We start from the raw sequence: 26,974 nt of genomic DNA on the forward strand, positions 1-26,974 counted from the left end.
CCGCAGAAGGAGCTGCAGTAAAGCACCGCTGCTGCGCGGCCGCCCGCCCGCTGCCTGGGAGCGGCGGCTGCAAATGCCGCTTGATGGTGACGCGTTGCGTGGGCCCCGCTTTACAAACAAGCCTCTTCAAGCAGCTCTTGTGGATGGATGCGCATCCGCCCTCAACAGGTAACAAGGCAGCGGTTGGGCCGGGGGAGGGAGCAGTTGGGGCACTGCTCAGGGAACGAAAAGGCGACAGCTTTTAGTCGCGGCGGTGCGAGCGGAGATAAGAGCTGCAGCCGCCCGGCTACGAAGCCGCTGCCGTGGGGCAGGGTTAGGGGACGTGTGGCCAGGCCACGCCACTCCCCCAGGCCCGGGGGCGGCCTGCGGTCGGTCACCAACCGCCATCTTCCTTGCGGACCGCTACCCAAAACCAAGATGGCGCTCGGGCGGTGAGCGGAGCCGGTGTTCCCCCGCCCACGGCGGAAGTGACGCATCCACGGCGGCAGCCGCCCCCCGCTCTCTATGGTAGTTTTTTTTCTTTTTCCAGTTGGGCCTCACCTCTCCTCTCCCGGCCAGTCGGGAAATGGCCGCCTAGCCGCGATAAGGGAGCGGGGTTGCCGGGAGTTCCGCCCGCCAGGTGAGGAAGAGGCGGAGGTGAAGGGGCCGGGGGAATGTTTTGAGGGACGGTGGTGTGCGTAGCCGCGGCCGAGCCGGCCCCGGGGCGGGGGGAAGATGGCGGGAGGAGGCTGAGGGGGAGCAGCCCTCCCCATCCCCCCCGCTTCCCACGGCGCTCGCGCCCCCCGTACCGCCTGCCTCGCCTCCCCTCCCCTCCCCCCGCGGCCGCGCGGTGCCCGCGCGCCGCGCCGTCCCGCCCTCCCCCGCCGCGTGACCTGGGCGCTGCGCAGCCATTATCCTTCGCGCCCCCTCCCCGCGTTAGCCCCACAGCGACGGGCTCCACCGATCCCCCGGGAGGGGCCGGGCAGCTCCGGTCCCGCTGCCCGTCGTCACCGCCCTGACGCGGGCAGCCGCCGCCGCTTTCTGCGGGAGTCGGGCCGAGCCGGCGTCGCTCCTCCCTGGGCCTGGACGGCGCCCCGGAGAGCGAAGGTAGAGAAGGAAGGGGCGGCGGGAGGCGGCCGTGGAGCTGCCTTGTGCTGGTTCGCCGCTCCTGGGAGCCCGCTGCGCCGTGGGGCGGGGAGGGGAGGGGGCGCGGGGGGCGTGGAACGGGCGGCCTGCTGCCCGTTGGGCCTGCACCCCGGCCGACCTGGGTTTGCAACCTCTCCGCCCGCCCTGTGGGGGCCAGGCCTCAGGGGATCGCCGAGCGGCGCCGCTGACGGGAGTGTGAAATCTGCCCGTTATCCTTGCGGGTGTGACTCCGGGGAGGGAAACGGTGCTGAGGTGAAAGAATGCTTCCCGGTATTGGATCAGCCTTTGCGCTCGTTAGAGGAACTTCCCTTCGGGCATGACTGCGGTTCAGGCGCTTGTGACTTAAACACTCTGCTCCTGCTTGTCTTCCTGCGCCTTGACTGCCCTGTATAGAAATGCCTACAAGAGCCGGCGAGGGGCTGGAGTGGATTTTATGCCCCTTGCTGAAAAGAGGTTATTATATTCCTGGTGCTGATCATACCTTGGTGTACAACCTTTGTGGGATCTTGTCCTTTATTCCTCATTTGCTTTGTAAAGCCCTTACTCTTTGCCTATAATTTTCGTATGAAAATTAGATTGTTGTTTGTGTGTCACGGTAATCCTTTACCAAGTCAGTACAACTTGTCGCCTGTTTATCTCTGAGATCAAAGTTTTACCTTAACGATGGCAGTTAAATTCTACTACAGAAAGACCCGAGGGCATGCAAAACAAAGGAGGTTTTGACACTATGAGTAGCACTGCTTTATTATAAATATATAAAATCATCCCTTTGAATAGTTGTTGTCAGTGTGGGAAGGATTGGCTAAACAGTGTGGGATTCCAGGAAAATGCTGTCTGGCTGTTGTCTTTCTCCTCCTTTCAGCTGTTGTCTTTCTCCTCCTTCCTCCTCTTTCTCCTTTCTGATAATCGCGTTGCTTTAGATAAAAGCAGGGAAAATAAGGGGTAAAGGCTCTGGCTCTGAGGTGCACTCCAAGCATGCAGCTTCTTGTGGCAGGGGTAGTAGGAATTGCTTCCTCCTACTCGTCCCTTTTGATGTGGAGTGACAGGCTGTGCTGAATGGCAGGAAGATGCTTAATGTGTTACATATATTGTTACTTGGGGCCTGACTGCCTCTCCTCAGAGCACTGGTTTCATGGCTTGAACAAGGCTTTAGTGAGCCTGGCTCTAAGGAACAGTTGCTTGGGTGGAGGCCGTGGCTGAGGCCTTGGGGAAGGGTGAGATGCGGGGAGAATGTACCACAGGGAAAGGTGTGTTGCCGTTGGGGACTGAGAAAGCTTCGAGTGATCGTAGGAATTTAGAAAGGGTCAGCAGGGAGCTCATGTTTGGAGCTAGGATGCAGGTGTTAGGACGGATTTGATTTGGGCTTGTTGTCAGGGAGATATGGTGTTATAAGGGTCTGAAGAATACAAGAAAATGTTTGGAGTTTGTTTACAAGTAGTGGAGACAGGTGAAACTATCAAAGTAAGCCTTTGGGTTACAGCTGTATTCAGTTTATTTGTGCAACAGTTTCTCCCAGATATTCTGAAAAAGTGCGTTGCGGTCTTGTTCATTTTGCTGGCACTGGCCTCCATACAGCCTTGTGGTAAATGGGATGTGGGGGGGTGGTGTGGCTAAGTCAACTTTGTCTTTTCATCCAGAGTAGTTTTATTCTGGATTAGGTCACTGGTCCAGCTCACCAAGCACCTATATGAATATCAATCTTGGAATGAATGAGGGAGGGAAAATAGCCTTTTCTGCAGCAGTATGCTTATAGCTTATTGCAAAGAGATTGTGCAAACCACCATTTGTGTATGAAAACACAGTGTTTAAAACACTAACCAAAACATAAAAGAAATGGCTATTCCTTTTTGTGTATTGACAAAATTCTTAGAGAGAGTCACTTTCCTTTCTGGTGTGTGTTTTTTTTTTTTTTTTTTTTTTTCCAGTTAGAGGAGAAACATGCTTTTGTTTGCCAATAGTATTACATAAAAGAACAGCTGCCAATCATATGATAGTTTTGCAGAGCTGATTTTTTTTTGTTTGGTGCTCTTTTTTTACTTAATTTGCAAATATTTTATATTGTTTTCTATAAAGAAATGAATGAATGTATGTTTTACTCTTCCAGTTGACTTTTCATGCTGTAGTTCTTATATGTGTCTGTTTTGTCTTTGTAACTGTGTATATATGGTATCAAGATACCATTATATAGCAAGAATGTATGTTGGGGAAAATATGCTTCCAAGCTCTAATTTATACATTCCAAGTTAGTTTGGGTAAATTTGCTATGGTATTTTAGTATTTGTAGGATTCTAGTCATTGATGATCTGAGTGATAGGAGATTACAGTCACAAATGAAATGCATTCTGTTCTTATTTGTGATGTGCTGCTGTTAAGCTTGTGGCCACTAAAAAAAAAAAAGTGGGGGGATGTAAAGAATGGATAAGAAAGCATGGCAGATGTACAAGAACTGAATAGACCCATTACACTACTGTCTCAGTAAGACTGAATTTCTTTAATTCAGCGTAGGTATTATGAGAGAATACTACAAATTCTGTGGGATTTGTTGAAGACTGTCCTATCCCCTTTTGTTTTGTCCTGGTTGTATAATCCTAATTTATTTTGAAGCCTGAATCTCTGAATGAAAATGCATTTTGGCAACAGCTTGTGAACTACTTTAACAAGATTTTGACTTAAATCTTCCTGACATCTTTCAAGTAATGCTTAAGCAAGAGAAGTGTAAACTACTAAATAACTGTAACTGAAGGATAGCTAAAATAATGAAGCTAAGAGGAAGCGGTGTTTTGCTAGTCTAAGTGGGGATACCTGTCTTAAAATGTCTTCAAAAACTTTAAAAATGGCTCTACAGATATATTGCATATTCAGTCTGTGTACTCTGAGAAAACTTAAACTTCAGTGATGGAGTAAAGATTCTTAAAAGTAATATGTAAAAGGAACCGGAAGCAGTTTTCTTTGTCCATTTTTCTTTTAAACACAGCAACATTTATATCCTTGTTATTTTGTTGCTTGCTGTGGGATAGACCTGATTGTGATGTGTATCTTCTTTTTGCTTGATGGTCACACTTGCTGGCTGAGACTGATTTAAGACACCCGAGATCCTGCTGTTATGTCGTTAAGAAACTTTCATTGATTCTCTTTGGTCATGAATGTGACTCTAGTATCTGACAGGTAGTGGACTATCATTTTTTTTAAGTGCCCAGGTTTCTGTGTTAAAGTTGTCTGGGGTGGGTTTTTTTGTTCTTTTTGTGTGGGGGGGTTTTTGTGTTTCATTTTGTTTGTGTGGGGTTTTGGTGTTGGGTGGTGGTTTGTTGGTGTTTTTTTTTTTTTTTTTTTTTTTTTTTTTTTTTTTTTTTTTTTTTCCCCTTTCCACTAGCTGCTTGCAAGTACAGTTAAAAAGCTTAACTTCCAAATTTGCTGCTGCTGCTAGCTTTGCCAAGCTGGTTTCAGGGAAGCTTTAAAATTGCAGTGCTGCCAAAAGAAGCAGTCCTGTCTGGCTGCAATTGCAACTCGTCTGTGTTGGCCCAAATGTTTGTGGGGCTGTGTTATGAATGACATCGGAAAAAAGTAATTTGTATTGAAGCTAATCCAGGTGGTCCATATATTTGGTGATCTAATTCACTATATGACTGCAGAAATACTTGTGCTGCGGTAAGGAAGGATTCATGAGGAATGTAAGGAAATGAGAGATGGGCTGTTTCTTTAAACTAGTGTTGCCAGCTTATTCTGGTTTAAAGCACAGTGAAGCTATAGCAGCTTCATTTGTAATATCCAGATTTTCTAGCACAGTGAAATGGTTGATAGCCAAGCATCTCTTTTCCTATGTTTAGGGCAGAAAGCAAGGACAAAAGAAGCTTGAGTTGCAAAAAGTGTGTGGATTACAGCCAAGGTGTTTCAGGCATAGGCCACGTTCATAGCAGTCACGGTCCTCTCTTAAAAATGCTTGGTGTTAGTGATGACGTCTTGTACCACATCCTTAATATGCACCTTTGGCAGACTCTGGGTCTCTTCTGAAACTAGTCCAGAGATAAACTTCATGCACTGAAGTGAGAGAGGCAACTAGTCTCTTGATTTAGTGATTTATGTTGTTGTATAGCAGCATACGATTCTTAGCACCTCTTTTTCATTGCCTTTTACTACTGTGCCCTTACTTGACACAGTGTAGCCACTACAGACTGACAAGGAGCACTCTACAGGAAGAGGCTGTGGGTGATTTTATTTGATACCATGAAACAATATTTTGTAGTTGTGATACTTTCAGAGGAACGTGTATGTTTTCTGCAGAAGTGTGAAGCATGTAGATGCTTACTGTTACAGAGGAGCAGTTTTCCTACTCATCTCTTTATCTACCACTATTCCTCTCTAAATTAGCTTTAACAGAGGTTAGTAAAATTTTAGATTCTTGCATATTTTGGGAATATTTACACAGACTAACCTTTATTCAAAAAACAGCTATGTAGTTTTTTCAGTTCTGTTCCTAAGTATGAGCATTGTTTGGAAAAGGGGGTTTTGTGTCAAGCTTTTACTTATTACAATTAAATAGAAACAAAAGCTGAAAATAATTGAGGAGTCTTTTTTCAATATTTAAGGTTTCATATTCCAAACTCTTTTTATTTTAAAATGTGATATCCATGCTCTTCTTAAAAAAAAAAAATAGAAGGGTATCAAATATATATTTTAGCTGCCAGAATTGGACATGGTATATCCAACGGCTGTTTAAAAAAATAAAGAAGTGTGGTTACTTCTCACCTTTGCCAGTTGCTAGAAAAGATTCCTGAAACTGTGCAGAACTGACTGTCAGAGTTTGAGCTATAGTGATTTAAGATCCTGTCTTCTGCATAGAGGTTTTAAAGGTGAAGCAGTTATCTTGTTCTAGATCCCAAAGATCTAAAGACTTGGCTAACTTAGGATTTTGGATTTCAGCTGTCACCAAGAGATTGTTTTTAAAAGTCAGAAGTAGAGTTGATTTAAATATTGATTTAAAATCTTGAACTGAACTTCAGCCATTTAGCTGAAGTTTGTATCACTTTTTCTGTGCTAGACTTCTGAATACCTTAATTAACCTTTGCTAGTCAATACCATCTCACCTGTTGTCTAGACAAGATCTGAAGTGGTCCAATACACTACCCTGTTCCTTCAGAAGCTCATGCTTGCTGCTGCTGAGAAGGAAAAACTTAATCTTATTAAGCATATATTTTATAGAAATTGGAAACCTCTTGATCGCTAGTAGTGAATGGTAAGTGGACTTTTGAAAGCAGTATTTCTTTTAGATGAAGAAAACATTGAAAACGTCTGTGAACAAGTGTGAAAGTGTCATTTAGGAGCAGTGGGTGTCTTACAGCTTTGGCTTTAATGAATAAATTGTTGAGATGCAGAATTTCTGGGAGATCCTTTCTGTCTGTATTGAATTAGGACAAAATTCTGAGTTGCTTGGGTGAAATTGGAAAGTTTGCTTAATGTTGAGCCAGACTACAGATGTATAAGCAGTTTTAAGGCTTTGAGGTAATTAAAAGCTGAAGCCAGTGACAATTTTGTACTTTTGAGACTCATTTCATTATAATGATTATGCTTTGTTCCTATATATCTGTGAAAGAGCTTATTTTTGAAGGAGATGTTGGTTATTTAGTTAAACTCATGTATGTATGCAATTTAAACAAGAAGATATGAGAGAGTAATGCTTGTATAAATATTGCAGAGAAACCTGTTGTCTTAAGCCCTCATGCCTAATTTTTTTTTCAATGAAGGTAGCACCAGTTAAGTGCAAAGCTGTATATTAAAGTTCAGACTGCTCTGAGACTGCCACTGTCCTTTTTGCTTCCTCCTCCTGACTCTGTGCCGTTCTTTACTCCATAATCCATCTCTGGCAATTGTTTGATAATGTGGCCATATGGATGTGATTCCTGGGTATCGAGAGCCTGCTCACTGAAGGACCCGAAGGGTGTCAGGGCTGTTGTGAAGGCGAGGATAGTGCGTTGTACAGCCCTGTAAGCAAGGCTGAAGGAGGAATGATTATGTATGGAAGGGGAGCAGGGTTTGCCCCTTGGCAGTGGCTGGCTCTTGAGCTGCTCCAGTCCTAACATGCAGCTTCACTGACTCCTACAGAAAATTTGGCGTTCCTTATGTGTTGTCTTTTCATGTAAATTTTTGAACCCATTTAAGCAAAGGTATTACCTGCCCCCCTTTAGTGAGAGTTGATACCTTTGACAGTCTCTTTTTCTATTCTATAGGGATCAGTATTGCTGAAAGCAGAGAGTTTTGAAATAATTGCTTTGTTGGAACCAACTAACCGTTTGAGGTAAGATTAACTTAATTCTAATTTTAAATGTTCTGATTGAATCCAACCATTTAAAATGAGAATTGATTTTGTTTTCCTAAATTTTATGTGTGCAATAAGAAACTAAAATATATAAATCTTTTTGAAATTTGCATCTCTGGTGAAGGTCAACTGTTGTACAGTATATACATACTTGTTGCACATAGAATGCAAATGTATAAATGTTTTTGAATACAGGGAAAATAAAACAGAGTTCCTGTAAAACTGAAATTGGGTTGTAATATAAACTTACTGTGCACCTAAAGTTTGGTCTGAAAATTACTTGTAATAGAAAAAAACAGAGGTCTTTTTTATATCACTCTTGGAAAATTGGTATGCCTCATGTCTTACAACAGTTTAAAAACTCTAAATTTATGTTTCCTGTGAGTACATGGGCCTAAGAAATAAGCCATTTTCTGTGAGTTTAATTGAACATAATGAATTAGAAACCATCTTCTGAGTAAATTTGCTTTTTAATGGAAGGAGCCAATAAAAAAAACAGCATTCAACATATTCTTCTCCAAGGTATATAATTTTTGTTCTTATTTAAATGGAAAGCTAGTTTACGTTAAGATCATTTATTTGCTGGGTTAGTTTTAGATGAGGTTACAATCTCTTTGGGGCCGTGTGAACTGTTGTGCTACTGTGGTGGGGAAAGTTACATGGGGCATGAGGGACCAGTTGAGAGGGGAAAGTTTGGTCTGCTTTTTCTTTTTGGTTTGCTTTGATGTATCTAGAATCTCTGAAATTTTATCAACTTTAAGCTCCAGTGCTGTTTATTTGTCCTTACATAATTGAAATATCACCCAGGTAACAAGAAAAATTATATAAAGTACCTTGTGACAGAGAGTGCTTGTTGTGTTGAGTTTGTATTTTCAATACAATAATTTTAGGCTTTTACACTTTTTTGCAGTACAAAAGCTAAATGTTTGTGTTTTCCATTTTTGTTTTAATTATTATTAAACAATGGTGATTATAGAGATTGAGCATACAAAGGCCTGAAAACATGTAGTTACTTGTTCACAGTTTATATTCAGGTTGTCTAATGTGACCCTTTTTTTTTTTTTTTTTTTTTAAAGCTGAGCATTTTCAAAAGAACATGGTAATGGGTCAAAGTTTTTATTAATTAAACTGGGGATTTTTAGCCAATGATCTGAAAAGAAAAAGGTGTGTATTTTTTATGGTTAGTACTCATTAATTCTAAATATTTATTATGACTGTACATAAGAAGAAATAGTTATTATGAGTTTATTTTCTTTCAGGACTCACTGCTTTAGAATAAATTGTAGTTCTGTAGCTTAATTTGAGCTGAAAAATGTTGAATTATGTTGTAAGCCATATTATTTAACAAGTTGTTAAAGCCTTTAAGTTGGCTGTGCATTTTACATGTAGTTTAAAAAGCAAAGCTAACCTAAAAAGATGCAGAGTGGGCATATTGACCAGTGCAAAATTTGGTCAGAGTGATTTAGTACATGTGGTTAAGAGAAATAATACCCCTGGCTGAAACCAACAACTGCTGGATAAAACTCCTCAGGGCTTTTTCTTTGCTTATGCAAAAAATACATTGTAGGGGACTATAAAGTCCTTCCACAGAAGGATTGGTGCATTGAAAATGCAAGGGAACTATAAACCACACGAATACCAAGAACTTTGTTTAAAATATATTGAAATGTGTAATTGTCCAGACTCACATTATTTCTTGCCTTAATTTGCAGACTTTTTTTTTTTGTTGCTTCAGCTCTCCTCCTACAGGACCAGTTTGAAATTAAATGTGGAGAACCTGTTATAGTTTCAGATAAACTGCGTGTACTGTAGCTACATTAAATTCTTTAAAACGTGGTTGGGCTTTTAATATACTAATCTTCCAAGTTATTTTGTTTAGGAAATGCTATACTTCTTTCTAGTATTCTCACTTTAACATAGAAAAATTTTGTTCATTTGTAATTTACATAGACTCTAAATAGTCACTTAACTTTTTTTTTTCTCTCTCCTTGCTGCTTTTCCTTTTGGGAAGGAGTATATCTACTGGGAAAAATGGGTCGATCTAACTCTAGATCACATTCTTCAAGATCGAAGTCCAGATCTCATTCCAGCTCTAGGTCAAGATCCAGATCCCATTCTAGAAAAAAGAGATACAGGTAAATTGATGTCTTACTGCATGAAAACTGGGTTTAGTATATTAGTTTTTGTCTGGAAATCATTTTTCACTTGCATGATCGTCTGGTGAAGGTGGGCCTGGGATCTTATTTCATTTTAGGCAGTATGTAAATTCTGCTTTGGGTGTAATTTATGTTACTTTGATTGTTTAATACTTGGCTGTTTTTTTGTTTTCCTTTATCTCAAGATAATTTTAGAATGTTAATGGTTCTTAGTGATTTGTGGCTTGATTCTTCCCTCTCCCTTCACGTGATGTTTTCTTTGTCTAGTCTCTTTCCCTGTGATTTGTTCTGTATTTCTCATGCAGCTTTTCAGATCTGGAGTAACTTAAGGCTTCAGCAGATAAGCTTTGCTGTGTCTTGTCTTCTCAGTTGCCTCTGGCCTTTTCCTCATTTTTCTTACTAGTGGACATTACCATCTCCCTTGAAAGAAGTGGCTGAATTGAATGTTTACTGCCTTTTCAGCTGCCGTCCACAGGCTGGCATGTTAAAACGGGGGTCATGTAACTTCATGTGCCAGGCTGTGAACTGTGGTTGCAGAGGAACTGCGTGCTATGCTCCAGAATGATGATAATCCTTAATAAAATGGCAGGGTAGGCCGCTGAGGCTGGTAATGTCTTAATCATGTGATGCTGAAGTCTAAGTTTCACTGTCCTTAGGAGTATAGACATGTTTATAATAAACCTTTGAGACAGAAATAATAGAGACTTTAGAAGTTACTTTAAGACTGTTAGTCAGCTTCCTTTACTGTTCTGACCGCATTTGTGAAATCAAGCATTTAGTGTCAAGGCATTTTGTTTTTAATTGTCAAATATTAATGTTTGCTTTTTAATTTTAGTTCTAGGTCTCGGTCAAGAACATATTCACGATCTCGCAGCAGGGATCGTGTTTATTCTAGAGATTATCGCAGAGATTACAGAAATAATAGAGGAATGAGACGTCCCTATGGTTACAGAGGAAGAGGTAGAGGGTATTATCAAGGAGGAGGTGGTAGATACCATCGTGGAGGTTATAGGCCTGTCTGGAACCGAAGACACTCCCGAAGTCCTAGGCGTGGCCGTTCACGTTCCAGAAGTCCAAAACGAAGGTCTGTGTCTTCCCAGAGGTCCCGGAGCAGATCTCGTCGATCTTACAGATCTTCCAGGTCCCCAAGGTCCTCTTCATCTCGTTCTTCATCCCCATACAGCAAATCACCTGTCTCTTCCAAAAGACGTGCGTCTCTGGAAAAGCAGGCAAAGAAAACTGAAGGGGCTCCTTTGCAAGATAGCCCTTTGAAAAATAAATCACAAGATGAACAGAAAGATACATTTGAACATGACCCATCAGAGCCTCTTGATGATTTTAACAAGTCAGCAGCAGCTTCTGGTGACATTTGGCCTGGCCTTTCAGCATATGATAACAGTCCAAGGTCACCCCATAGTCCCTCTATTGCCTCCCCACCTAGTCAGAGTTCATCTTGCTCTGATGCCCCTTTGCTTGGCACAGCCCACTCAGCAAAAGACACACCTCAACATTCCCATTCCATTCAGCATAGTCCTGAGAGGTCTGGCTCTGGTTCTCTTGGAAATGGTTCTAGCCGTTATAGCCCTTCTCAGAATAGCCCATTGCATCACGTCCCTTCAAGGAGAAGCCCTGCAAAGACAATCCCATCACAGAGTGCTCCCCGTGAGGAGGCTCGAGTGCGGTCATTTTATCCTGAGGGTGGTGAACAGGAAGCTGCAAAAGGTGGAAAGTTTATGAAAAGGTAAGAATTAAATTATAAGCCTAATGCTGCCTTTAAAATTCTGAGTTTTGACAAGATCATCACTGTGCCTTGGGAAGTGCCATATGGAATACTATGGAGTAAATATTACTAATTTTAGTCTCGTTGGAATTGAGTTTGAAACATGCCTTTTCCTCCTAAGATATATCAAGGCCTTTGCTGTTGGATAGTGGAGATAGGGTCATGTATCCTTGAGGAAAAAATGTTTTGTGCTTTTCCTTTACAGTATACTTTGTTGTATGCCATTTACTGTTAAGACAACTCTTAATTGGAGTAGTGCATCAGACTTCATTGATAGTGAATTCTGTTCTAGTAGTTTAAGATCTTAATGCTTTTTGTAGTTTGAAGTGCAAATCTTCTGGAAGTCTAAAAATGCAGATGTTGTGCAATGATTTCTTTGTTAACACAAACAGCATCCGTTGCTAATTGTGTGGTGCAATATGACACCTTTGATGCCTTGACTTGCATTACTCGTGAAAGAGGGTAGGTCTTAGTATTATTGGACCATAATTCTGTTGATGCAAAGGACAACATATTTGAAGTTGAATACGTGTTTTCCAATTAACTTAAAATTCTTAAATTTGCTCTTAAAATGTTTGATGTAGTAGTATTTTTTAGAAGTCGTAAAGATCTTAATAACATAGAGCTGTTTCTTTCTAATGTGACTTGTACTTCAGTGAATTTCTTACAAAATGAATTCTTGAGCAAAGCTTCACTGTGCTATGTAGGTTTGATTGTAGACTTTTAATTTGTCCAGTCAGTGATTCATTGTGAAAAAAATACTGCTTAGAAGATCAAAAATACAACTTCCTCTGGATTAGATGTATTGGAGTTGGTGAATGTATCAGGAGCTGTATAAAAATAAGCACATAGATAAGGCAGTGGTTGAAATAATTAGTTGGTGTGTTTCTGTGTTTAGGAGAGCTGCTTTCTAAAGGTTCTTTGCTTGTAAACAATATAGCGAATTTATTAAGCCTGTGTCAGATTTTAGGATTGTCTTAGAAATGTGCAAGATCATGAAAACCATTTGCTTTTTTTTATGGTACTCCTTTAACTTTTTAACTAAAAGTAGTACGACAATGAATTACAGTCTGGATTATCAAATTTCATGTGAATATGATGGAAAAAAATGACTGGTGTAAGAGAATGTAAAACTGGGTACCGGTTAAGAAAGAACAAATAAAAGACCCACTAGCTTTTTTTATACACTCAAGCAGAGAATTTCTAGCTGTTCTACAGAAAGACATTATATTCTTCAGTTGCCTCCAGTGATACCTTACAAACAGTAGGCTTTGTATGAATGGTGTGTGAAGCATTGCATGCTGAAGTTTAATTGCTCAGAGGACTGTGTTTTCTTCTTGATATGGGATTGACAGAAAAGAGGGATGCAGGTGAACTGGAATGAATGCAATCCAGAGTTACCAGTCTCTTCTTTGCTATCCACAGGTACACAGATGAAGAGTCTAGAGTATACCTGCTTGATAGGGGTAATACCAGGGAGAAGGAGGCCCAGAAGGAGAGAGGATCAGAAAAAGGGAGGACAGAGGGAGAAAGGGAATGGGAGGAACAGGAAACTTTAGATTTTTTTGTTGATAAAGAGACTGGGAAAGAAAAGTTTAATGACTCTGAAGGGGAGGACACAGAGGAGACAGAGGATTACAGACAGTTCAGAAAGTCTGTCCTGGCAGATCAGGGTAAAAATTTTCCTACTGCATCTCACCGGAATGCTGAGGAGGAAGGAGCCAAATACAAATCTAAAATATCAGTCAAGGGCAATAGAGAGAGCGATGGATTTAGAGATGAGAAAAGTTATAAGCTTAAAGAGACTGGCTATGTAGTGGAAAGGCCTAGTACAACAAAAGATAAGCACAAGGAAGAAGACAAGAGTTCTGAGAAACAAATGATGAAGAAAGAAAGTCAGTCACCTGAGCAGGTAAAGTCTGAAAAGCTCAAAGAACTCTTTGATTACAGTCCCCCTCTACACAAGAATCTGGATGCGAGAGAAAAATCCACCTTCAGAGAGGAGAGCCCACTTAGGATCAAAATGATAGCCAGTGACTCCCATCGTCCTGAAGTTAAACTCAAAATGGCACCAGTACCTCTTGATGATTCCAATAGGTAAATTATTCCACTTTACAGTGGTTTTCCACCTGCCTGCGGTGTCATTCATCTTTATTTAAACTAGTGGTTTCTTTTTGTGTGTCTTTTTTTTTTGTTATTGATGCATTTTTAGACCTGCTTCCTTGACTAAAGACAGGCTGCTTGCTAGCACACTTGTCCATTCCGTCAAGAAGGAGCAAGAGTTCCGATCCATCTTTGACCACATAAAGTTGCCACAGGCCAGCAAAAGCACGTCAGAGTCTTTTATTCAGCACATTGTGTCCTTGGTTCATCATGTCAAAGGTATGTATTCAGTTTATTGTACCGAATACACATCTGACAATTTTTTTGAGCCTGTTTGCTATCTCTAGTACATGAAGATTTCAACCCTATTTTAACGTTGATTTATTTAGTCATGCTTTCTTCCTTTTGAGGTACACAACACAGAAAAAGAATTAGAAAAATAATAGCCACAGAAGCTAGTGTCAGAAACCCCCAAGCAATGTCAAGCATAATAGCAGTTATACTGTGTTTCTGGATAAAATTTTGAGTCTAAGTAGCATATCAAGTTTGAATTTTTGTAGTGCAGTTTAAAACATACTACTTCAGTCAATCTTATTTAGTTTTATTTTAATGACACTAACATACAATTATATATTAAGTGGTGCAGTATGGGTTGACAGGTGTCTTTTGCTTTGTAAATACAATGACATTTGTTTTGGAGCATCCCAGAACTCATTTCCAGGTTCTTATTAGAAGAAATTTTTGTGTGTGTGTGTCAAAATAAGAAGATTTAAAAAAAATTGTGCTTAAAATTATAGTAAAATATGCTGTGATATTTCATCTTATTCCCCTTTGGCAGTATTGTAGTGCTGGAGCCAGGAATTTCACTTACAAGAACTTGGCAGTAGATAAATAAGTCTCTATTAAATTAATTATAGACTTAATTATTTTCTGATTTAAATGTAGTAGCTGTGGCTTAATATAAACACCTCCAAGCCCCCAAAAAACCTGCCTCCCTTACCCCCTGCCAAAAAAAAAAAAACCACACCAAAAAACAAACCCATACTATTAAAGTAGATTTATTTTATTTAGGTCACATATCCTGTCAAAGTTTTCTCATGGAAAAATAGATAATTCCTTAAAATTCAGTGAGGATATCTGGAGAGTTCTTTAAATGTGTGGTTTTTTTGTTTTGTTTTTTCTTCCCATAGCATTTATTTTATTTCACTGGGTTGTTGTCTCGTTCTTATGTACTGAGATAATGTGAAAGAATTTGCTTGTGAAAATAATTTTGCAGTATCATCATACAAAGTGGGAATGTGGAGATGTTAATTAGGTGACCAGTGTTAGTGTATCTGTCTGTAAGCGTTGTTTTTTAAGATGTTTTAGCTTCTAAAATTGCAAGGATTTGAGTGCTAGAAGTATGTGCAAAGATTCCCTTAAAAGTCCCATTTTTTAGCAAAATTCGTATTACTAAGGCCAAATGACTTCTTGTGTTTTGAATTACTTATGAGGAAAGTAATAGTCAACAATAATAGATTATGATAATGTATTAGATTAAAAAAAATTCTTAGTAGGATACCTGTTCAGTGTATAATGATTTTTGTTGTGAAAGTATCTGTTTTATTGATATGTAAAGAGATTTAAGGCTCAATCCAATGAGAGCTTGTGTAAGTTTTTGCTTGTATGGTGCATATGTAGGCTGTAGGTGAAATAATATTCCTGAAACTCTCTGTTTTTCTGTAAACTTTTGTATGTTAAAGAAACACCTGGTAAATGTAACAGCTTAACAGCCTGTCTGGTCAAGTTACTAGAATATGTACAGTTATGGTTGTTTTTGAAAGCAGAACCTCTCTTTAAGATTCAAATTGACTGTTGTCTGTGATCAGAATTTAGTAACTCTTTTGACAAATTGAAGTTATGTTCATTATTGGTGTGATGCGACCAGTCTGAACAGCTCTTTATTAATGCAGAGCTGAAAATGCCCAGTGATGTTTTCTTTTTCATTATAACTAGGTCCTGGAATGTGTTTTGAAATGGCAAAATCCATGTTACAAAAGTAAAATAGCTGTTGAAAGATACAGATGCCAAACAGGCACAGTTGAACCTTCTGTCTTCCTGGCAAAAATGGCATAAAAACAGAGTTTCTAGATCAAATTCCTGTGTTTGATGGAATTGTGATTGAGGCACTACCCTTGTAGTGGCCGTTTCAAGTTTTAATGGTTGGTTATGAGACAAATACTGGATGCCGGGCGGTAAGTTGATACAGATGTATGTTGACCTGTTAAGCAGATAGCTTGCTTCATATGTAACATTTCATAGCTCATGACTTTATGTATTTCTATATTACATTTAAACACATTTGTTGAGCTGGTTTAAAAACTGAATTTTGCTGTTGCTAGTTTAACTGTCTCTGAAGGAAAGAGAAAATTTGTCAGAGAAATTGTCAAGTTTGCCAAGATGCCAGATGCTTAAATGAGTTTATTTATATATAGGTGTGTTAATTGTCTTGGATCGTTTATCATCACAACTTCAAATCAAGAAATTGTATTCTTTTAAGAAATTACTTGTTAGGTCAGTCATGTAGTTATTGAAGCATACATTACTTAAGTGTTTTCACTGAATTAACTTTTAAGTTAAAAATGTGATGAATAGTAAAATTTACTTATTGCAAGTATTCATGACTCAAAGTAACTTCATTTTCTCTTGTGGGCAAAGTATAAAATAACTGTTGAGAAATGGCTTCTTTCTAATGCATTAGATGAAAATGTCATTGAAAATGAGCAAGTCCAATCAGTAAATGATGCTTGAATTAGATATAATACAGTCATGGCATATTTATAAGTAGACTTGCAGTGATGCTGTGCACTGTTAATTTGTTGGGTTTCAGAATGTGTAAATATAGGGAAAACACCATATTTGCTTGTCCTGATAGATTTATTGAAAATATTATGGTTTTGCCTGCTATTTGCCTTTCTGTCGAGAGTAAAATACCTGTCAGTTGAATTAAACTAATGAATCAGTGTTTTTCTGTTGTAACCAACAGAGCAATACTTCAAGTCAGCTGGAATGACCCTAAATGAGAGATTCACTGCATATCAAAAAGCTACTGAAGAACACTGCACTCGGCAAAAGAGCCCAGAAATACATAGGTACATGTTAACTGCATAGGTAGATACTTTGTGTTTCAAATAAATGCTTGCTAATATTTCTTCTGAGAACCCCAAATATTTTTTCAGTCTGTACTGAATTACTTGTCAGTTTCTTGTGAAAACAGAAAATACAAGAAAACCCCACCAACACTGTCTGTTGTCAAAGAGAACTTGGGTATCTGAACTAAGTCTGACTTAATCTATGGCTTTATAGCAGATGTCTTCTCTACCTCTGGATCTCATTTGGGATATATTTACTGTCCTCACATGCAGTGCTCAAAGATTGAGAGGCATATGTCTTGAAGATGAAAAGAAGCCCCATACATGCATCTTTATTCTTCAATGTGAAATGTTCCATCTCATATTACTTTAGTTTTTGTGTGTGTTAACTTACAGCATTTTTTTTGTTTAAACCTTAGAGCCTGAAAGATAAGAAGGTAGGCATGCAGGTGTAGTTTTCTGATCATATGCTATAGTTTTATGATGCTCTGTGCTGCATTTGTGTTGCATGTGAGGATATATTATCTCTGTTTTCAGTATCCAACTTTATAAGTTTTCTCAACTGTTAAATATTATTGGCTTTACAGCAAACTGTTGTGGAGTTGATGACTTCTTGGGGGGATGGATTTTCAACTGGCTACATATACTGATCTTTTGAAATAACTCATTAAACATTTTTTATATCTTCAAAGCTGCACTTAAAATGTGAAAATGCAAACTGCCTATTTTCTGTATTTGCATTTTTAGCATACTTGACACAGAACACAACCAAGGTTTTTAATTTTTGGTCTGCTTCTGTATTCTCATGTTGGGGCTTAACATAAAAAAGTTTGTTCTGCTGTAAAAGTGCCTTGTTTCTCAGTTTTCTGTTGAAATGTCTAAGGCCGTTAACAGTCACGTACATGTGTGGCAAGATACCACTTTTATTTTACATCTAGGAGGATTGACATCTCTCCAAGTACTCTGAGGAAGCACACCCGTTTAGCAGGTGAAGAGAGAGTCTTTAAAGAAGAAAGTCAAAAAGTAGGTTCTAAGTAAACATCCTGGCTGTATTTCTGAACTTAATTTATTGTGTTTCCCTTTAAATCTGAACTTTAACTTTGTGTATAAAAATACAAAGATAACGAGTATGTATTGTATCTGGAGTACTTCATTTAAAATATTTTTTTTCTATTGAATAAAACATGTTACCAGGAAACCAGTTTCTATAGCATGATTTTGCTATATTGATAAAGTGGCATGTAAGGTCAAGTGTTCTCTCACCTCGCCTTTGTTCTTGGACATCTCTTGACCAATTTTGTGGCTCTAAGCTACCCAAGGATAAAGAATAGAAGGAGAAAAAAAAAGTACTGAGGTGGTCAGTTAGTGGTATGGTTGAATTGTAAAGGTGCTTATACTCTGTTAAAGACAATTCACCAGAAGAAATGAATACTTAAACATACTCCGAAACCATGTGTTATGGTCTGTCTGCATCAAAAAATAGATATCCTGTTGGCTTGATGGGAACGCTTCTTTGAAGATGAAATTGCTTTGCGGTTTTCTTAGATCCAGCCATTGCAGATAAAGGGCGTTCACTTCAAGTCCATTTGTGTGTTGAAGAGTTTGTTGAAAAATAGATAAATACATCTCACTTTTTTGAAAACTGATGCACAGTTTGTCTTTTCATTCAGATTATCTTCTGGAGGTTTTATTTCAAAATTTTGTTCCAAAATATATATTTGTTTACAGGGAGATAAAAAATTAAAGTGTGATTCTACTGATCTTCGGCATGACATTGACCGACGTAGAAAAGAGCGAAGTAAAGAGCGAGGAGACTCAAAGGGTTCCAGGGAATCCAGTGGGTCAAGAAAACGGGAGAAAACTCCAAAAGATTACAAGGATTACAAATCTTACAAAGATGACAGGTAAATATTTGAAGTCCCTATATAGGTTTTTAGCTTCTAATTAGCCTTTTGTAATTGTAAGCTTAATTGCTTTCAATTTTCAATGTATAATGGAACATTTAAATTTAAACAATTAAAATTATTTGTTTTACAGCAAATATGTATTATCTGTCTTTTACACGGCTTATGGTGGATGAGGACAAAAACTTTGGAATAGCAAGCTAACACTGAAAAAAAAAATGACAAATTAATCTGTCCTATTATCCAGGCTACATCAGGAGGTTGGACTTCAATGCAATACATTTCTATAAACAGTTTGTGTAAGAACTTTGGTTCGTTATGCTTGATTCCGCACTTTTTCAACTCGTAACACCCAGAGTATGAGAATCTTACTGATACTTAGGTTTTAACATGGGTGAGAAGGGGAATTTTTGGTTTTGTCTAAAGCTAGTGGGCTGTTTTTAAGAAAAAAATGTTAGCATATCTCAGTGGATACTGTGTAGCAGTGGTAAGAGTTACTTCAGGTATGACCTTCCTTTGAATAGAATATTAAAAATCTTGTAAATTGGGTCAAATTAGTACCACTGTGGGGGTTACTAAAAGTCTTGCTGTAGGATTTTTTTCCCCCTGCTTTGTACTTGGATATACAATGAATTTTTTACTTATGCTTCCTGTTTCCCATTCACTTTCTGACTTTGGTATCCATGTTATCTTCCCCTGCCTAATTCCATACAGCCATCTATGTAGGAAAGCCCACACTAAATCTTCTCAGTAGTGTGCAAACTGAACTATGTAAAGTTACTGTAAAACTTTGCCTTGAGGATTTTCTTCTGTTCAATTTCTGTTTTTCTGCCTCAGAAGAAGGGCAGAGCTTAAAAGTAACAGAATCTCTTCAGGGCATCAAAACCTAGAAAAACTGTATTTGCAGTTTGCAGACTGCTGCTTTCCAAGTCGCTAGCAATAACATACTTTTAAAATGTGCATTTAAATGTGTAAGAGGCGGCTGGAAAGCGGAACTATATTTCAAATGTAACAGCTGAAATATATAACAAATATGTGACTTTATAACCAGAAGGGGGATGGTTTTACATAAAATATAGACACCTTATACTATAGCATGTTATGGACTATCTATCACTTTTAAAATAGCACAGAGTGTATATTTTTATTTTTCAGTAAACAAAAAAGAGATCAAGACCGTACCCGGTCCTCCCCATCTTCCTCTCCATCTTCTTCCTCATCGAGTTCTCGAGAAGAAAAGGATAGCAAGAAAGAAAGAGATGAAGAGTTCAAAACTCACCATGAACAGAAAGAATACTCTGGTTTTGCAGGAGTCAACAGGCCAAGAGGCACCTTTGTAAGTTGCTCTCCTACTCTTCCCCCAAAATTACAAACACTTGACTAATAGCATAACATATGTAAGTGTTGCAGCGATTAACGTTAGGCTAGACTTCTTTCATAGCAGTGGTTCTTGAGTTCTTTTATGTAATGTACCCAACCTGAAAAGTTGTTGTTTTTTTGTTTTTTGTTTCCTGACACCAACCAATACTGGTTAATTGCTGTATAAATATGTGTTAGTATACACAGTAGAGACCCTGGTGTAAGGATGGGAAGAATGATTTCTTGCTTATTCCTTGTTCTTTTGTAATTTTGTTGTTTCCTGACAGGACCTGAAAATTTACCTTTCTGTAAAAATTGAATCTTGTGATCTGTTAGTTAGCTCCCTGCACCCTGTTTTTCCGTGTCATTTTCAGTTTAGTCTTGCCTTCCTTTGTGTGTGATGCCTGCAACTTGTTAAATAGAGACACATAATTAAAAATATACCTCAAGCTTGAAATGGCTGTACTGAGATAGTATACGTGTTTTTTAGTCTTTCTTTAATTTAATTGGGAAATGTAGAAGCATTAGTAAAGACTAGAAATCAATAAAGGAGGCCTTGAAAAGATAAGGAACACTTAAAAAACAAACAAACAAAAAACAACACCAAAACCAAACTGAACAAAACTAACCAACTGAAACAACAACAAAACCCCAAAACAAAATGCCCAAATGTAGAAAGTTCAATGTTTGGATGGGGGAAAAGCATCAGACTTACAAATTGGGTAGGAGTAATTTCATACTTTCACAGTAATTTCTTCATGTAGCCTGTAATTAAGACTAAATAATGCTCAAATGCATTGTTTGGTATAAATGTACACTGAATTGTTTGTAGTAGGGTAAAAGAACTACACACAAGGGTGTCTGAAATGCATGTGGGGTGTACAACACTTGAGTTAAGGCTTGAATCTTCCATCAAAAACACTGTAGCTACTTAGAAGAAAATTCAAAGTTCAAAATTTGTAACAGTAAAAATGCATTATTTCCTTCTTCCTTTTTCTTATATAATTATATTAAGGAACAGCTATGTGACTTGAATGTATAAACGCTTGGATGGTATAGGCATCAAACATGATAATATGAGCACAGTTTCTAGCTGTATAAGCTACTGGCGCTGAGTAAACAAAAATATCCCCCATCCCCAAGAGAACTGGTTGAAGTAAACTTGTAATTGGTGGAAGCCTTACTGCTTTATAAAACCAGATTGTACATGTTGTGAAAGAGATGCTACTTAACATCAAATTGGATGTGTAGTAGATGTGAGTTGGAAATTTACTAGACTTTTACTAATTTAACTACTGGTGACTGCCAGTTCTACCTGTGCAATATTAACTGGTTAATGTTTCCTAATGATATAGGTGGTCACACACAGACTTATTGAACAAAGTGTATCTGAACTGAAGTATCTAAATAGGCCACTGTTGACTCAGATCTTCTCTTTAGGGATACAGCTTGGAGAGTATTGAAACGTACATGCTGGCTAGTGTAGGAATGTCCTTGTAATTCAGGCTAATAGTGGTTGTGTTCCAGTAAATACTGCTTTAATTTTGAAGTAAATGTTTTGGTTGTGAATTGTTCCAGGAGCAGGAAGACTTGAGACACTGAGAGAGCATAACTTGCCGAATACAGGGGCTTTAGTGAAAGCTAAGCTGTCTATTTCATGTTAGATTGGCAATGATTTTTCACTAATGCTGATAGACTATGCTTAATTCTAGGCTTCTTGTACATAAACATCATGAATAGTTTTGAAGTAAGAACACAGAAATAAGGTTAAGAAGGATCTTTTAATGACACTGTCGTTAATATCCAGCTCCTAAAGAATTCTGTGTGTAACAGTTCTGTGTAAAAGGTGTTTTCTTTTTCTATAGAAAATGTACTCTGTCCTTTTTGTGATGGTCTTTGCAGTAAGTAAGCCTGTAAAGATAACATGCTTCTGTATTTCTTTACTGAAAGATGAGCTGATGGGTAGAGGAGTGCTAATACAATGGTGAGGAAAGCTCTAGATATTTTTCTTAAAGGGAATCTAATAATAGGACCTAATGGAAATGCTGATCTTGTGTTGTGTGGTGGGTACTTTTTTCTATTTTTTTTTCTTTTCTCTCTTTTTTTTTTTTTTTTTTTTTTTGTTTGTGTGTGTGTGTGTGTGGTTGGTTTGCTTGTTTTGTTGATTTTTGGGTTTTTCAATCCTCTCATGATTTTGTCTCTACATCCTTTCCCTTCCCACTCTGTGATACTGCTTGTTGTGCCCTAACTTTGTAGAAGTTTTAAAGCTAGTGGAAGTAAAGCATGTAGTATTTCCTGTCTTGTACAGGTTTTTTCAGTTGATATTCTGACACTTTCCATGTGATTCTCCAAGCAATTTTTTTCTTCCCTCCTTTGCCTACAGTAGGGTAGGTCTTATGAGCCTTTCATGGATTGTTTTTCGGTCTGTTTGATTTCAGAGTGGGTTTAAAACTGTCCAGCATAAATTCTACATTAGAAATATTGACGCTTTGTGGAAGCCAGTGTACATAATACTCCTCTTTCCAGTTAGTTAATTATATCTTGCTCTGGTCTAGGTTTATGAAACATACTTTTAACAAATTAATTTCTGGCCATACTTTTGTACAGTTGCTGTGTCTTTAAGTAGGCTGTTTATGGAAATCGTGTTCTGCAGTAACTGCATGTTTTAGCAGTCTGACTTCCCAACCTAACCTTTCTTCTCCCCTTGAATGTAGGATATAAACTCTTGTTTAATGTTTTCTACAAGCTAAAATTATGTATGCTGAGGGAACTGTATGTATTATACTTACTATATTCCAAGTTAAATATTTTCTTTATTGCTGTGAGAATTTATGGCCTAACATTTTAAAATCCTGTTAATTCATTATCAAGAATATTTAAGACATTACTTTTCACTTCAAGTATTGCTACTTTGTACAGTACATATGGTTGATTTTTCTGAGTAAAGAATTTGCTCACCTGAAATTTAATTTGGCCTAAAGTACATTTCTAAATCTCAGTTGAAAATGTTTGAGTCACACAAAGTAGATATACTTACTTGAAAATGGCATTGTTTGTATGTATTCTAGGATAATTTTCTTCTAACTGGTATGACTGACTCCATAAATGACCTTTCCTGCTGACAGTTTTCTCCCTGTATCAGTTCAGTTTTTTTGGTTTTGTCTGTGAACAGCTTCAGAAGCTTCTTCTGACCTGTTGTTGCAACACACCAGGGTAGCAGCAGTCAAAGGACATTTTTTTGGTGGTTGTGGGTGAATTTATGCCAAGAACTCAAATATGTTTCATTAAGTTTAATAGAATCATTATTTCAAAGTGAATGCTTGAATATATTACTTAAAGTAATATGTAAATTTGAAAATGGTTTTACACTTCCAAATGCTGTAATTAAGCACAGAAAGAGCATTTTCAGTAGTAGAGAACTTGAACTCTTCTTTGTGGCTTTATGTAAATGAATTAAATGACATTTTGGTTAATCAGTTTCGAATTAGGGGCAGAGGAAGAGCCAGAGGAGTCTTTGCTGGAACAAATACTGGTCCCAGCAACTCAAATACTACTTTTCAGAAGAGGCCGAAGGAAGAGGAATGGGATCCTGAATATACCCCAAAAAGCAAGAAATACTTCTTGGTGGGTGTGGAGAACTCAATGTCTTATGCATGCTTTTGTTTTTTCAAGCTTTCTACAAGTGTGGAAGTAGCATGCATGTATAGGCAGGGACTTGAGTTATGCAGCCATGGGAATTTCAGCGTGGTTGTAGTGCCTGGTTCTGCTTTGCTTGTATCTTTCCGGAGCAGCCTGGCAATAACTGGGGCCTGATGGAATTAATCTCCAAGATTTTCATCAGTGAGTGTGAAAGAAGGCGGACTCAGGCTAAAATTATTAGAAAACAGATTTTAAACCAAAAAGGCTTGTACTGTGTTTTCCTGGATTTATGTCTGTGTGGCATTAAAGCTTTGTCTTAGATTTGTCTAGAAGTCTGCAAAAGTGGAAGACCAGGAAAAGCTGACAGTATTTGTGGATGTACGTAGGCTGACTCTGATATTAGCAGTCCTTCTGTTCTTAGTTGAGTAGTGTGACAGTCATAAGAAAATCACCTTAGTTTTCACAAAATAACAGAGTGTTACAGATTAGAAGGGACCTCAAGAGATCATCTAGTCCAGTCCCCCTGCTGGTGCAGGAACACTTACATGAGACTATACAAGAATGTGTCCAGGCACGCTTCCAATGTCTCCAGAGTAGGAGACTCCACAAGCACCCTGGGCAGCCTGTTCCAGTGTTCTGTTACCCTCACTGAAAAGAAGTTTATTCTCAAATTTAAGTGCAACCTCATGTGTTCCAATTTGAACCGATTACCTTTTGTCCTACCATTGGTTGTCACTGAGAAGAGCCTGCCTCCATTCTCGTGACATTCACCTTTTATTTATTTGTAAACATTAATAAGGCCACCCCTCAGCCTCCTCTTCTCCAAGCTAGAGAGACCCAGCTCCCCCAGCCTTTCCTCATAAGGGAGATGCTTCACTCCCTTAATGATTTTTGTTGCCCTGTGCTGGAGTCACTCCAGCAGTTCCCCATCCTTCTTGAACTGAGGGGCCCAGAACTGATGCATTAACACCTGCGTTTACAAAAGGAGGAGTGTGGATGTTGTGTAGTGTACTAAATACGTAGCCTCTGTTCCATTTGATTGCCTTAATAATGCAGATTAAGGATATTGTTTCACAATTGAAAAATGTTAAGTAGTGAAGACTAGACCTTCTCCTGTAGCTATGTAGTTTGTCACAAATATGTTAGCAGGTAGTGTAAGAGATATTGCAGTCCCAGTTGAGATATTTATAGAAGTTTTCCCCACACATATATGAACTTTTCCGATCTGTAAACATAGAGATGTGATAATCTATTAATTAAGAAATTCTGTGATAGCTAGAACAAACAATTATAGCTACTAAACTTCTTCCTCATCTCAAAAAATGTTTTTAAATTTAAAAAAAGCACCCTTTAACTTATAATACTTAAATGTTAATAAACTGCTCTATATAGGTGTATGTGTTTAATAGTTCAGATTTCTTTCCAAATCACAAGTAAAAAAAGCGGGTGTTGAAGCAGGTATACCTTATAAATAGAAACTTTTTTTGTATTAAATAATTACAGTATTCATGCAGTGAACTGTTAGAAGACTTATCAGACTGTATAAGGCTATATTTGGTAGCAAGATAGCAAACTCTTAACTTACTAAGCAGGGAAACTCAGTTGTTGTTTGTTAATGTCAGATTTAAACAGTTTAAACTTCATTTGCCCCATTGCTCAGGTGAAGCAGAGTTTATGAAAACTGCCATCAATTATCTTTCCTTAAGTATAAAGAACTCTTATCTCTGCATTAAAGTAAAAATTAAAAAACCACCACATTGCTAGAGCTTCTTCCTTTAAAATCACAGACTTATATTTTTCATCAAAACCAGTGAGTGATTCTTTCTTCTGACTGAAGATGAGTGACAGTAACTGATTAGTTACTCATATCAATTGAGCAGACCCACAGCTAATAAGGGCTCTTAAAACAATTTATTGTTGTGGTTTTAGTTATAGGATCATGAATTGTATGCCTCACCATATATTCTATAGATTATGCTCTGAATGGGTAAAAGTTCTGTTAAGTTTGTTTTTTGTTTGTTTCTATGTATAGTATAAATACAACACAGAGTACTAACATTGAAGAGGTACATTTCAGGGATGTTCTAAGCTTGTTCTTTGTCTGGTATTATTGTAGCATGATGACAGAGACGATGGTGTGGATTATTGGGCCAAAAGAGGAAGAGGCCGCGGTACTTTCCAGCGTGGCAGAGGGCGTTTTAACTTCAAGAAGTCAGGTAGCAGTCCGAAGTGGACACATGACAAGTATCAAGGGGATGGGATTGTGGAAGATGAAGAAGAAACGATTGAAAATAACGAAGAAAAGGACAGACGCAAAGAGGAAAAGGTAAACAGTTTAGTGAATTGCAGATTAGACAGTGTATTTTGCAGTATCTCAAGTAATTGTGTGGGGGGATCACTTTAAAAGGTTTTGGAGTTTGGTTATTAACAGTTTACAACAAAACTGTTTTCTTTCTTTCCCCAGGAATAACCCTGGAAGAAAGTTGTAGCTGAAAGAGCAGCTCTTGCACCACCCACACAACATTTTTAATATGTTTTTTTGTTGTCAAATGAATGTAAGCATTTTACTTAAATTTTACTGTTGGAAAGTAGTTTAGAGGGATCGTTTTTGTTTTAAGCCTTTAGAAAAAAATCTTGATATAGTAAACTATGTTAATGATCGTACAGGTAGAAAGTAAAATATTTGTAACAACTTTTAAGAAATTTTACTGTTTGTTATATGCATTGTAATTCTGCTTTGTCCAAATATATGGTCAAGTACAACTCTAAAAGTTTTGATTCTCCCCTATGTCTGTGTTTTATTCTGAAGTAAACTTACAGCTCTGCACACCTGAAATCTTGGAGCAGCATTTTTTTATAAACTGATTACTACTTCTGTGTTACCATTTTATAAGAAGTGTATTTAAGGGTAGTTATTCAGTCACAGTGTAAGTACAAACAGTTGTGCTAAATGCTGATTATATGTTAGTGCACGAGAATCACATTTACATAGTGTGTCAGTGATAAACCTGGATGCTTATTCCACCCTGCTAGAGAGTGCAGCAAGAATTTAATCTTTGAGAGTTAAATTGTCACTCTTCTTTAGTAGCCTAAGAAATACATCTGTATATAAATATTGAAGTGAGTTTCAAGTGTATTATTTCCCTTCTGGAATGTGAATTTTATAAACGTATTTCCAAGTCATTGCTACTGGAAACAGATCTGAAAACTGGAATTCTCTCCCCTATCTCTGTAGTTAGTACAGATCTACTTGCAAGTAGCTTGATTCCTGTGGCTTCTCTCTAGAACAGATCAGATCAGTCCTGTATATATGGATACCTTGTGATTTGCTTTGTCATTAAAAGAAGCTTCTATTGTCAAGGGTAACTTAGTATGATTTTTAAGGTTTTATAAACCTGGAGTTTTAGCTCGCTGCAAGAGAAGTGTATCGTCCATAAAGTATGAAATACAAGTGGCATTTTCAGGGC

At 38.1% G+C, this 26,974-nt stretch overlaps 1 protein-coding gene across 10 annotated transcripts; it reads left to right on the forward strand.

Moving 5' to 3' along the window:
• Positions 1–219: 219 nt before the first annotated feature.
• BCLAF1 (BCL2 associated transcription factor 1) lies at positions 220–26,334 on the forward strand. Of its 10 annotated transcripts, none has more exons than XM_082048511.1 (14): positions 238–619; positions 7,347–7,414; positions 8,512–8,599; positions 9,447–9,570; positions 10,427–11,332; positions 12,797–13,468; positions 13,584–13,753; positions 16,500–16,605; positions 17,544–17,628; positions 18,334–18,509; positions 19,665–19,845; positions 23,346–23,492; positions 25,624–25,833; positions 25,972–26,334. In XM_082048511.1, the coding sequence occupies exons 4-14, from the start codon at positions 9,467–9,469 to the stop codon at positions 25,975–25,977; spliced, it is 2,763 nt and encodes a 920-aa protein (XP_081904637.1). In that variant the 5' UTR covers positions 238–619; positions 7,347–7,414; positions 8,512–8,599; positions 9,447–9,466; the 3' UTR covers positions 25,978–26,334. The 10 variants fall into 10 exon arrangements, 8 of the variants coding, with proteins under 8 accessions (XP_081904644.1, XP_081904642.1, XP_081904638.1 ...); XM_082048517.1 differs by having other exon boundaries at positions 246–619; positions 13,322–13,468; XM_082048514.1 differs by lacking the exon at positions 238–619 and adding an exon at positions 817–1,086.
• The last annotated feature ends 640 nt before the right edge of the window (positions 26,335–26,974 follow it).

This window comes from Streptopelia decaocto (assembly GCF_964273445.1).
Source record: "Streptopelia decaocto genome assembly, chromosome: 3".
NCBI lineage: Eukaryota > Metazoa > Chordata > Aves > Columbiformes > Columbidae > Streptopelia > Streptopelia decaocto.